Source organism: Prionailurus bengalensis, chromosome D4 (genome assembly GCF_016509475.1).
Source record: "Prionailurus bengalensis isolate Pbe53 chromosome D4, Fcat_Pben_1.1_paternal_pri, whole genome shotgun sequence".
NCBI classification, from domain to species: domain Eukaryota; kingdom Metazoa; phylum Chordata; class Mammalia; order Carnivora; family Felidae; genus Prionailurus; species Prionailurus bengalensis.
The window spans coordinates 5,169,432-5,182,060 of record NC_057359.1 but is presented as its reverse complement, the minus strand read 5'-3'; the positions used below and the strand labels follow the sequence as shown (position 1 = coordinate 5,182,060).

General features: G+C 45.8%; 1 protein-coding gene across 1 annotated transcript in view; it reads right to left on the bottom strand.

The window, feature by feature from the left end:
- The window catches only part of LOC122475351 (contactin-associated protein-like 3), a 193,350-nt gene that overhangs the window by 93,390 nt on the left and 87,331 nt on the right, over positions 1-12,629 (bottom strand). Inside the window, exons 4-5 of the mRNA XM_043567261.1 lie at positions 11,369-11,516; positions 756-959 (exon numbers count right to left, since the gene is read on the bottom strand). Coding sequence (XP_043423196.1) covers positions 756-959; positions 11,369-11,516 — 352 coding nt within the window. The remainder of the gene's footprint in view (positions 1-755; positions 960-11,368; positions 11,517-12,629) is intronic.

The following is a 12,629-nucleotide window of genomic DNA, read 5'->3' as shown; positions in this document are numbered from 1 at the left end:
ACGGAGCCCGACGCGGGGCTCGAACCCACGGACCGCGAGATCACGACCTGAGCCGAAGTCGGACGCTTCACCGACTGAGCCACCCACGTACCCCTTTGTTCTTCTTATTATCAATTATTGCATTTTCATTTTTCTTGAAAATATCTTCTTCCGGGGACCTCATTTCTAATACTGCCTTAAAAATTCAATGCTCCACCCTTGCCTCTACAATGTTATCAGGTTACTAAGTACAAACGGTCTTATACAGTTATCAAGCATTAAAACTTTTCACAGTAAAGTATGTTCAAGATAAATACATGTTGCCCGGAGCACACCTCGACCAGAGGACAGTTTGCCTCGGACGTTCTGGTTTACAGCTGTTGCTCCAGAGTAATGACTTACAGGGTCTCCCTTCTTTCTCCAAAGTGTTCTGGTTGGGGTGCCTGGGGGCCTCAGTCGGTTGAGCGTCCAACTTCGGCTCAGGTCACGATCTCACAGTTCATGAGTTCGAGCCTAGAGTCGGGCTCCGTGCTGACGGCTGGGAGCCCGGAGCCTGCCTCGGATTCTGGGTCTCCCTCTCTTTCCGCCCCTCCCCGGCTCGGGCTCTGTCTCCCTCTCTCTCCAAAATAAATTTAAAAATGCTAAAAAAAAAAATTTTTTTTAAAGCGTTCTGGCTTCAGGATGAGTTAACTACGTAGCTGTGAAAAATTTAGCACAAAAAGATACTTTCATCTCAACAAGCTCATTTTCAAAAACACCACCTGGTAGGTTTTTACCTGAATTAAGGGATAAGATGAGTCTTCCTTTAACTAACTCCAGGGTGACGTGTTTGCCATTTTGTCCTTCTCGGTGGAGTAGAATCCCATCGGTCTGCCTGGTCTTAAATTTCAAAGAAATGACATCTTTTGTTGGACTCACGGACTTCTGGTTCAATGTGTATATCAAGGAGCTGTTTCCATCAAAATTAACCACCTCAGATCCTACAGGGGGAGACGTTAAAAAGTAACCTAAGTACAACATGTCTTTATTAGTGCGTTGAGACGTGTAAGTCAACGCACACATACGCAAGGGGGAAATCCATGTGGCTAATTTTCCCTTCCTACCAGTAGCCGATACCCCTAAACTCCACTCTTGGCCTTTCCTGACGTTTTCCCCAAAATGTATCATCTAGACGTACATGCGTTGGCCAAGTCCCGGTTGCTCCTGCCTTTCTAATGGCCACTTCTCATCCTGTGAAAAATGAAGATCAGCAAAGAAGTTGAAGTCACCCCCCCGCTGCACCACCCCCCCGTCACACCATGGCTACGACGCTGCCGTTTTCTCTCAACTTTCTGACAGTTTCATCTTTCCAACCATCAAGGTCCCTTGCATCTGAAAAAGTTGTATTTTATCATTAACGTGGAAAGGACACTGGCCGAACCACTTGAAGACAGAACAAGAGAGACACAGAGGGATTCGTATTACCCGGAAAAATCTCCTGTGTTTTTCGTATCTCACAAGTAAACAAGACAAGACGTGACTGTGCCTTAGAAAGACAAACACCGTGTGATTTTACTCGTGCGTGGAATCTAAAAACAAGACAAATCAATAAACAAACAAGAAGACAGACAAACAAGAAGAGAGACAGAGCACGGACAGGGGAGGGGCAGAAAGAAAGGGAGACACAGAATCCGAAGCAGGCTCCAGGCTCCGAGCCGGCAGCACAGAGCCCGACGCGGGGCTCGTACTCATGGACTGTGAGATCGTGACCTGAGCCGAAGTCAGAGGCTCAACCGACAGAGCCACTCAGGTTGCCCCTATTTATTTATTTTTAAATGTTTATTTCCTGAAGGAGAGAGAGAAGAGAGGGAGGGAGGGAGGGGCAGAGAGAGAGGGAGAGACAGAATCTCAAGCAAGCTCTGCACTATCAGCACAGAGCCCGACGTGGGGCTCTATCCCGCAAACTCTGAGATCGTGACCTGAACCAAAGTCAAGAGTCCAGTGCTTAACTGACTGAGCCACCCGGGGGCCCCTCAAAAGAAAAATTTTAAGAACACATATGTATAACAAATAAAGGTGCAAGAGAAAGCCAATAAAATGGGAAAATTCAGAAGCTTGATTTTGATTCACAGTGGAAAATATATAAACACTGCCGTCTGTCTAAAAATCATGTAAACAAGCAGTTATTCTCCGTTGCATAATTAAATGAATGTGCCTGATAAAAACATAACCCTTTGTCAAATTCAAACAATGTCCTTTAGCGTGTTAGATGACAGTAATGAGAATTTGATAATGAAGGATTTAAATACTTTCACATTTTACTAGTCTAGTTTTTCTGCGGGCACGTCACCGAAAGGCAGTGATAATAATTAAGGCTTCTTTCTTTTTTTTTTTTTTAACGTTTATTTATTTTTGAGACAGAGACAGAGCATGAACGGGGGAGGGCCAGAGAGAGAGGGAGGCACAGAATCTGAAACAGGCTCCAGGCTCTGACTGTCAGCATAGAGCCCGACGCGGGGCTCGAACTCACGGACTGCGAGATCGTGACCTGAGCCGAAGTCGGACACTTAACCGACGCAGGCACCCAGGCATCCCTAAGGCTTATTTCTGAAGTGAGCAAATGAGAGCTGTTTGTTCCGTGAATGATTTTGTCAGGATTATTCTGATCCGATAGCTTTGGCCCTCAGCTTCCCTGGGGCCACTGTTGCTTTGTAAGCGTAATATTGACCTTCCAGGGATGAGAACGTGCTGGAGTGTGGGGTAAGCGCCAACTGCTGGGCCCCATCCCCAGAGTTCCGACTCTGCTGGCCTGGGGTGGGAACAGAGAATCTGCATTTCTAACACGAACCCCCAGCAATGCCGCTGCTGGCTTGATGACTACATTTGAGAACCACTGCTCTCCAGCAGCTAAATTCTGTTTCCTGGAACCTTCCCCTCAGGTAAAATGGAGCGGTGAAAAATTTACTGGATTTATAGAAACGCAAAAGGTGGCCTTACAACCCTTGAATGTTTTCAGCTCTCTGTCCAACGAGATCACGGACACTTGGACGTTGCACAATCAACCACATGTTAATCATCACATGAGATCTTATGAGGCAGACTTCACATGTCTTTTGACAGGTTTTCTAGGCCTGTAAAGTGGCGGAATTATATCATCCAGCTACGTCATCAACCGAGTCAAACAAAACCACTTCAGAAATGCATCTTGTAACAGTCCTGGTTAGTTTCACTAAAGTCTTAAACGGTAACAGACTTAAGCTCCATTAAGTCTGTTACTTAAATGGTAACAGACTAAGGGGGTGAGAATGACACGGATAAAATCAGGAATTGCTTTTAGAAGTCTGGAAGGTCAGGCTGCTCCTCCTCTTCATCGGAAACTATCCACATCAGTCTGCAGCCTGTACAGCTCCGGTGAGCTACTTTCTGTAAAGGTTTGTTAAAAGAACAAAGAACGGTGGCAGAGGGTGCCCACCGAGCCTAAAATGTGTGCTGTCTGGCCCTTTACAGACATGCGTACATCTTCCACTCCGTGGAATCGACCGGTGACGGTCACCGGGCTCGATTCCTGATTGTTCAGAGGTGGCTGTGACGAGAACCAGTTCAGGGCCGGACATTTTGTGGTCTTTCTTTGATTTCAACATTAAAAACCCTATTTTAGATGGGAAATCACCAACTTAATTATTTTTTTGATCTGCCTATTGCATAATTCGATACACTTCATCGGTGGCTATTCTTTTTTTTAATGTTTATTTATTGTGAGAGACAGAGAGAGAGAGATTGTGCATGCACGAAAAGGGGAAGGGCAGAGAGACAGAGAGAGGGAGAGAGAGAATCCCCAGCAGGCTCCTGGCTGTTAGTGCAAAGCCCGATGCAGGGCTCGATCTCATAAATGTGAGACCGTGACCTGAGCCGAAATCAAGAGTCGGATGCTTAACTGACTGAGCCACCCAGGTGCCCCCACTTGAGACTATTCTTGAATGTATATTTATTTATAAAGTATGAGAAAGTATTTTGGCTCCTGTGTCGTATTATAAAAGATTGGTTTTATATTGACAAGCCTCCATAACTTCAAATTCGGCTTCAGCAGGGATTCTGCTTTGGCAAATACAGTTTTGTTAGTAAAAGACCATTTTTCCCCATTTTCCTCCCCCCCCCCCGCCCCGCCCCTGCCTTGACTTCATTTTCATCCATTCCCCAAATGCAGCCCCATTTTCATTTCATATTGACATAGGCCACGAGGCGCCACACTGTATCGATGTCGGGATAAAACAGAAGCAGACAGATGTGGCCGGACCCTCCCAGAGCGGACAGTGCTTCCCTCGTGTCCCCACTTCGGCTCTCGTGAAAGAATGCATTTCTGCAGGAATCATCTAGTCTTACCGTGGGGCTAAGAAATTTGGTGACGGGGAAGCAACTCACAGTCAAGATGAGGGAAGCAGGGGCGAGAGGGCTTTTCTCCGGGGAAGCATTTGGCGAGAAAGAATGTAAACATCCTACTAATCACATGGTGCCTGTCACATGCAATTTATAGACAGGCACCAGAAAGAAGCCAACATGGTCCCAACAGTGGGCTGTACTGTTAATCAAGAAGCCCCTCTGTGAAGCCCAGCATATACGTTATCACAAAGATGCTTTACAACAGGAGCATTTAGACTGGAAACTCAGTGACAGGCCTCATCAAAGAGAATCAATTCTGCAAAATGCCCTTTACTTACAGATACTCAAAAACCAATCCGACTATCTGAAAACAAATTGACAGGTCGGCAAATCCAGAATGACTTTTTTAAACACGTATCCCTCAAACACGATTTTTAAAGGCCATAGAGTTTTCAAAATTAAACCGAAACATCATATTGTGGGAGACAGAAGGCTTATTAGCTCAGTGAGTCAGTAGGAGTGAGCTCTCTGAGTATGGATGGGGGACAGCCCCGCAGTCCTCAAGCCTCAAGCTCCACCTTGACAGTAATCTCCATTAAACAGAGGTTCCCCTGATCTCTATACCACGGATTACAGGCTGACTAGAGAAACCACCTTTCCAGTCTTAGAGCTCACTGGTGACGCTCAGGTGACCTTTTATCAGCTCATGAAGGTAAAGTGTTTGATCCTGGACTATTGTAAGAGCAAATACAATTTACGATGCCCATAATTCATACAAATAATCGACTATAATATTTATTTGAATAAAAACACCCAAATGATGTAGTAAATTACCGCTTAGCATCACACTGAACTTCCACAAGAAGGCTTCATGAACAATGTCTTTGTATGTCATTCAACTAACTAAATAATTGGGGTACTTGAAATAGAGGTCACTTGTTACGCATTAGAATAGGAAGCGGTACTTTCCTCTATTGGAAGAGTATAGAACCCACATTCCAAAATAGAAAATGTGATACTTAATTGAAAATAACAGCGTTTTTCCAATTTTACGTGATTTTATCATTATGAGTTTTATTTATTTATTATTTTATTTATTTTGAGGGACAGAAAGCATGAGTTAGGGATAAGGCAGAGAGAGAGAGGGAGAGAGAGAATCCCAAGCAGGGTCCGCACTGTCCGCACAGAGCCCGACGCGGGGCTCGAACCCATGAACCGTGAGATCATGGCGTGAGCCAAAGTTGGATGCTTAACCGACTGAGCCACCCAGACGCCCCTCATCATTAGTTTTATTAACTGAGATTATGCTTTGATGACTGAATCACCAACGGTATTATGAAAAAGGGCCCCCACACCAGCCAAGTAGAGACATCCAGGTTACTAGTAGTGACACCAAATTTGTGCTAATCGACTCATAGCCCCTGGATCTGGTCCCACAAACAGTCGTTCAGGACAACACAGAGCAGCAGCAGCTCAGAGAAAGGACCGGCGTTGTCCCGTGAGGGTCCAAATTCTGATTCCACTGTGGAAGACCTTCACCTGTCCAGGTCCGTTTTCTATCCAGAGAAGGATGAAGAGGGCTTTCCCACACGGCAACTGAAATGAGTTTTAAACAACTTAACATCTTGACGGTGTGTGCAGCAGTGACCGAAACACGGATGTTGACTGCCTTATTACGTTTGAGCACCGGGCAAAGAAAAATACAGCAAGAGCTAAAACCGCATTTACGACTTCTGCTCCTGACCAAGATGGAGTGACCAGATTTACTCTCTCACTTGAAGGTAGAAAAAAGGGGGGGGAGGGGCTGAGGAGGACATTAAACAATGGTTTTCATGCCCGAGGGATGGGAGACACAAGATGAGCCCTGGAACACCAATTGGGCACTGCCTGGGGAGAGTGTCCAGGTCATAGGGCAGAAAGGAGGAACTGAGGCAAAGCCCAGCTGACGTCCTGGGAAGAGGAGACAGAGTCAGAAGTCTGGGGGGGCACAGAGCACCTGGAATCCACAGGCAGAGTACGAAGAGGAGAAGGATGAAGGGTGAGAACATGGGCGACCAGCAACACGCCCCTCTCGAGTGTTCGGCAAATGCCGATCAGTGTGTGCGAGGGACGGAGCCCATCAAGACCGGGAAATGAACCACCTAAGAGGACGAATGGCTTGGGAACAGTGCCCACTGTTATCATCCAGACCGGAGACCTCACCAACATCTGCCAGTGGGTGGAGTACTCAGAAGGCTCTTACCTCAGTGGTGGGAATAATTACCCTAGACTAAAACACTGCTTTGGTTGGGCTAACACACTTTTTTTTAATTTTTTTTACCGTTTATTTATTTTTGAGACAGAGAGAGACAGAGCATGAACGGGGGAGGGGCAGAGAGAGAGGGAGACGCAGAATCAGAAGCAGGCTCCAGGCTCCGAGCCGTCAGCCCAGAGCCCGACGCGGGGCTCGAACTCACGGACCACGAGATCGTGACCTGAGCTAAAGTCGGACGCCCCAACACACTTTAAAAGCAACACCTAGAAGAATCAAATCCCTTCAATTCAATGTGTCCTTGAAGAAAGCTCAAGCATATAAGAAAGCAAGAATATCCAGCACCCAAGGTAAAAATCGAAATGTCTGGCATCTACTCAAAAATCTCCAGGCATACTAGGAAGCTGGGAAGTACGGCCCGCAGTGAGGGGGAAAAAAAAGCAATCAAAATAGAACTGACCCAGATATTGTAATTAGCAAAGAAAGGCATTAAGGCAGTTGTTACAACTGTCATGCATATGTTCAAGAAGTCAGGTAGCTACACAAGAGATACTTCTAAAAAAGTGAAAATTACAATGTCTGAGTTGAAAAACACACTGAATGGGACGACTGGCAGGTTAAACAATGCAGAAAAATAGACTAGTGACCTCGAAGACACAGCAATAGAAATATTTTAAAATGAAGCAAGGCATAAAACAAATTACTTGAGAAAATAAACAGGACATCAGTGAAGCTGTGTGACACAACAAAATCAAACAGCCTAATATGTGTTTTATCTAATGACAATTGGGTCCCTTAAGGAAAAATGTGAGGGGAAAATGTAGAAAAAAAATATTTGAAGAAACAATGGCTGAAACTTTCCAAATCTGATAAAAACTATAAACCCACAAATCAAAATAACCCAGTCAGCTCCAAACACAAGAAACCGAATAAAACAAAAGCAAACTACATCAGAAACAAATTGCTCAAAATCTTAAAAGCAGTTAGAGGGGAAAAAAAGGCATGTCACATTCTAAAGACACATAGATACAGACAGCAGTGGGTTTCTCTGGGGACAGGATACAAGTGAGGAAACTTAAGAGCAATGTCTTGAAAGTAATGAATGAAAAAACATTATCCTAGAATTCCATACTGAGCTCAGATAACTTTCAAAAATGAAGGCGAAATACCAGCTTTCTCCAGACATCCAAAATGCGAGAGAAGTCCTCACCAGCAGACCTACATGGCAAAAAATGCTAAATGGGGCCTTTAAGGTGGAAGGAAAATGATATGTGGAAATGTGGATCAATACAAAGGAACAGAGAACACCAGAGTTTACATGGGTCGATGAATATAAATGTGTATGTATACACGTATATCCATACGTGTATCTCATCAGATAGAAAATATTAACTATATGTTGTATATAAAATAGAATGGTAACTGAAGGATTATAAATAGTGACACATGTTGAGGTTGTTAAATAAAACCATTTTTGATGCAATCATCGGTCTGTTTTTCTATTTTTATTTTTTTTAATTTTTTATTATTTTTACTCTTGAGAGCGAGCAAGACAGAGTGCAAGTCGGGGTGGGGCAGAGAGAGAGGGAGACAGAATCCGAAGCAGGCTCCAGGCTCTGAGCCGTCAGCACAGGGCCCGACGCGGGGCTCGAACCCACGAACCATGAGATCCTGACCTGAGCCAAAGTCAGATGCTTAACTGACTGAGCCACCTAGGCGCCCTGTCAATATACTTTTTAAATAAACACAATATTTTCAAAGAGTCGATTACCTGTTTTATTCCCTTATTCTCTTCCCTGCTAACCCATTTTATTTTCCTTTTTTTAAAATATTTTTTAATGTTTATTTATTTATTTTGAGAGACAGAGAGAGAGAGGGGGCAAGTGTGTGAGCAGGGGAGGGGCAGAGAGAGAGAATCCCAAGCAGGTTCCACTCTGTCAGCGCAGAGCCCGATGCGGGGCTCGAACTCATGAACCGTGAGATCAGGACCCAAGCCCAAGTCAGGCGCTTAACCGACTGAGCCACCCAGGTGCCCCAAACCCATTTTATTTTCAATGCCTGATCTGACACAGGACTGGAGGGCCACACGGACGACTGGTGGATTACCACGTTGTTCGCCATTCTGTGCCTACATATTCCGCATTCCCAAGGATTCACACACTCCTTCCTTCGTCTTTGCTTTCCTTCTGTCCTCCCCTCCTTCTTTCTTCCTTCTCTTATTCACCAATAAACACACCAATAAACCATGATGGGAATGGAGCCAGCTCAAGGGTAGACTTGAGAAGACACTGACCTTGAACACGGGGAGTCGAAGTAGATGGCCGAAAAGAAGCAACTGAAGACAACCCAAAGAGGAATAACAATCGAGAAAGAAATGAAGATAGACCTGGGCACAGAATGCCTGTCTGTGGCTTCAGAGACCTGCCTCAGGGATGTCAACTTGGAATTGATCAGACAGTGCATAAACGTCCCTGAAAACTTAAGAAAGCAGAAAGACACCCAAGGGGAGACCTTTTCAGAGTAGAATACAAAGCCAAGAACAAGTCCATGGGGAATATGAACACTGGACACTGGGGGCTGCTGGAGGGGGCAGGGGACTCTAAACAGACTGTGCACTCTAGACGTGGGGGGGAGGGATTTTCAGGAAGAGAACACTTGTGTGCCAGGAAGCCACGAAAATGCATGAGGTTGGTTTCTACGAATGGCCAGTGTCATTGGAGTATAACTGGGGTGTAAAGAAATGAAACCAAACAGAGACGTTGCATCTAAGGGACACTATATGCCAAGATAAGCAATCTGGACATTTTCTCACTATCAACAGAGAAGTGAAAATAGAAATTGGGGGGGGGGGGAGATAATCATCAGCCCTTTGGGCTACAAACCGTATCATATTCAAACACTGTCAAAAATAAAAGTGCAAAGTGCTAGGCTTCAACAATTATTCTTATTAATAATAAAAATGAAGACAATAGAGAGAGAGGCCCTACTATCAAGGAATGTACTCTGCAAAGTTTCACAAGCAGTGAGGACTATTGTAAGTTACGGTGGGAACTCCTGATGCCCGACAGCTCGTGTTTGCTGAATTTTGGATGCACGCAGGCCCCAGGAGAGCTACACAGCCAACCAGCCCTTCCGGGGATCAGGCGCACAGCTTTGATCTTTCTGGCACTGACCTCTAACCGGAGGAACCATGGTAATATCTCCTCAAGAAGAACATCAAGCTGATGGCAAATCCCCATCAAAGAGCACGCACGGCTTTCAAGTAGTAAACCTGACGTTGTTTCCCGGGTAATGGGAGAAAGGAGAAACTCATTTTATGGGATCAAAGAGAAACCGAGTATCAGGCATCCCGGCCGTTGCGGCCGTGAGCGTGTTCGTGGATCCCAGAAACAAAAGGATGGAAGGAGACGACCGACGGAAAGAGAAAGAAAAAGGCGGACGGCCACGCAGCGTCACGTGGGCTAAATGGTGCACGGAAATGCCATGCAGAGGTAGGATTTGGAAACAGAGTGGAAGGGGAGCCTGTCATCTGGCAGCTGGATGACGCTGAGGCCGAAGGGGACCCTTGAATCTAGAACGGGGTTGCTTCTGGGATGGTGAGCCTCACCTCCAGAAGGTCTCACTGTCTGTGGGGTTAGCGAAGGGGCAATGGTATCATTCCTACACAATCGCTCCCTGTGCCCTGGAGTGCCCATATCCTCCTTGATCCCTGAGCCAACAGAAGCTGGGATTCCTGCAGCCACTATTTCTCCGCGCGTTCCTCCTCCCTCCCCGGGACCCCTCCTGGCCCGCAGCTCACCTCTCAAGCCCTTCACTTGGAAAACCGACTGACCGCTCTACTCCCTGTGCCCCGGGGTCACGTTCCAGTATTTTACGTCTGTTTTGTACAATTTTATGGCTTCTCATAAAATCCTGACAACAAAAATGAATCATTCTAGAACGGCCCCCCACCTCCAATGTTTAACACAGTTCTTGGCAAATGGCCAAGTGTCCGATAAATTCTTAGCTGGCGAGTGAGGGAATGAGGAAATGAAGGCCAGGATAATATAGCGGTTATGAGAACCGAATTGGGGAGAAAAGACATCGCTTTCGAAATGAAGTGGGACCAAAAACCCAACCTTACGAGATGCCCCCATCCGATATACTCTTTGAGTTAGTCTCCGGTTTTCTAGAAGGTATTTTTTAATCATTATTTTTTCTTTTCGTATTACTTTAAGTAAATACTGGTATATTCCAGATCATCGAAATGGCAACCGTAGAGTTGATTCCCCCACGTATTTCACTGAAGGTGTTTATGCTTGTATTTATGCGATTCTTGTTACTCTTCTCAACAGTAGAGAAAAGAGGGAAGACACGACACGTAAATGACGTTCAAAAGAGGCCTCGAGTAGAGCAAAGTGGAGACGCAAGCAGTGAACCTAAAAGAAGAACCGAGTCATCATCGTGGGGTTCGGGGAAAACAAGATCACCAGCGTCCCCACACGAGGGTCACCCCGGTGACAGCATCAGAGAACAGCATCATCGGTCCCAGTAAATTACCGCTGTTGATTTGGAGTTCGTTACTTTCATGAAGTAAAGGTTCTGAGGCTCAGGCCAGGTGCACCTGTACATTCGACTAGAAAATAACTAAAGACAGCATAATATCAAGGCGTTCCATAAAAAACCGTTTTACATAGATATTTAAAAGGCTGAAAGAAGTCAGGTTCAGTTTTCAGTTCGGCATTTAGAGCACGTCAGTCCGTCATCGATGTCGGCGGGGGGGGGGAAATAAACACCACTTACTGTATGCACATCCGTACACTTCTATCCGCATCCCAATCCTGCCCTTAGGGTTCCAGGCTACGGGGAGGAAGCGCAGGAACCTGGCTTCGAAGGGAGGCTCGAGTCTGTAATGTACCACGCTGTCTGCGTTTGTGTTTCCTGGAAAACCCTGGGAGAAAACGGAGAAAGGGATCAATGTGTCTGCAGAATGCCGAGTTCACGCTGTCACCTCTCGTGCCTGTGAGGGATGGGTGCCTCACCTCGTTAATACGCAAAAGGCCGCCCGCTTTATAGAAACGCCGCTAACGTTTGAGAGGCTGTGCGACAACCTTTCTTCAGGGCCTGGATTAGTCGCCATGGTCTAACTTTTCCTTATTTGCAGGGTAAATAAGGAATTTGCAGACGTTCACACGCAGCCCCACATCCAAGGCAATCAAGCGGAACATGGAGCCCGATGCACGGCTGGATCCCACAACCCTGGGATCATGACCTGAGCCGAAATCAAGAATTGGATGCCCAACCAATGAGCTACCCAGATGCCCAACCCCTGACGCTTTATATGGCCTTTTAAAGTTGATTCCATTGATTCGTCATCAGATTGTTAACCAATTTTCCCAGATGGCCTAGGCTATAATAGTCATAACAATCTAAAGTTTTCCTGTTACACAGCATCTTACTAGAAAATGCTACCCCCTCCAAGGACCTTACCAGTCTATGCTCCGCAAAGAACGAGTAAGGGCCCTCAGCTTCTAAAACGTGATGCCAGACGTTAAGTCTATCTAAAATTCTGTCAGTTCTTTGGAACCCACAGTCAAAACTTCCAGTTGTACGCTCTTTGATCTCTCCCAGTTTTATTATTCAGAGAGGCAAAAGATGTTCTCGTAATACTCCTGCATATGACAGTAATATAATTAGGGGGAAAAAGTCGACCCTTCCTTATGCCCACTTGCATCAGAAGGTCAGACTCACCTTCCTGCCTGCATGTCACACGAACAGCCAGATACAATCAAACAGCCCGGGAGCAAAGTTCTTCTTAGCTCAGCCAGGAATGACGCCTGCCTCGTTGTCTGGCCTTGCGGAACACTAGGCCCCAGCTTAACGACCAAATCAAGTTCAATCCCTAGTAAGCCACGACAACGAGGTATAAACAGACGGAACTAAGGATATCAAAAACTCCAATGTGGTGGGAATCTCCGATGCTATAACTCTTCCTCTGGGCTAGAGAATGAAATACCAACTCAGACGCACTCAGTCCTCTCTCTCTCGTCCAATGGAAGCGTCA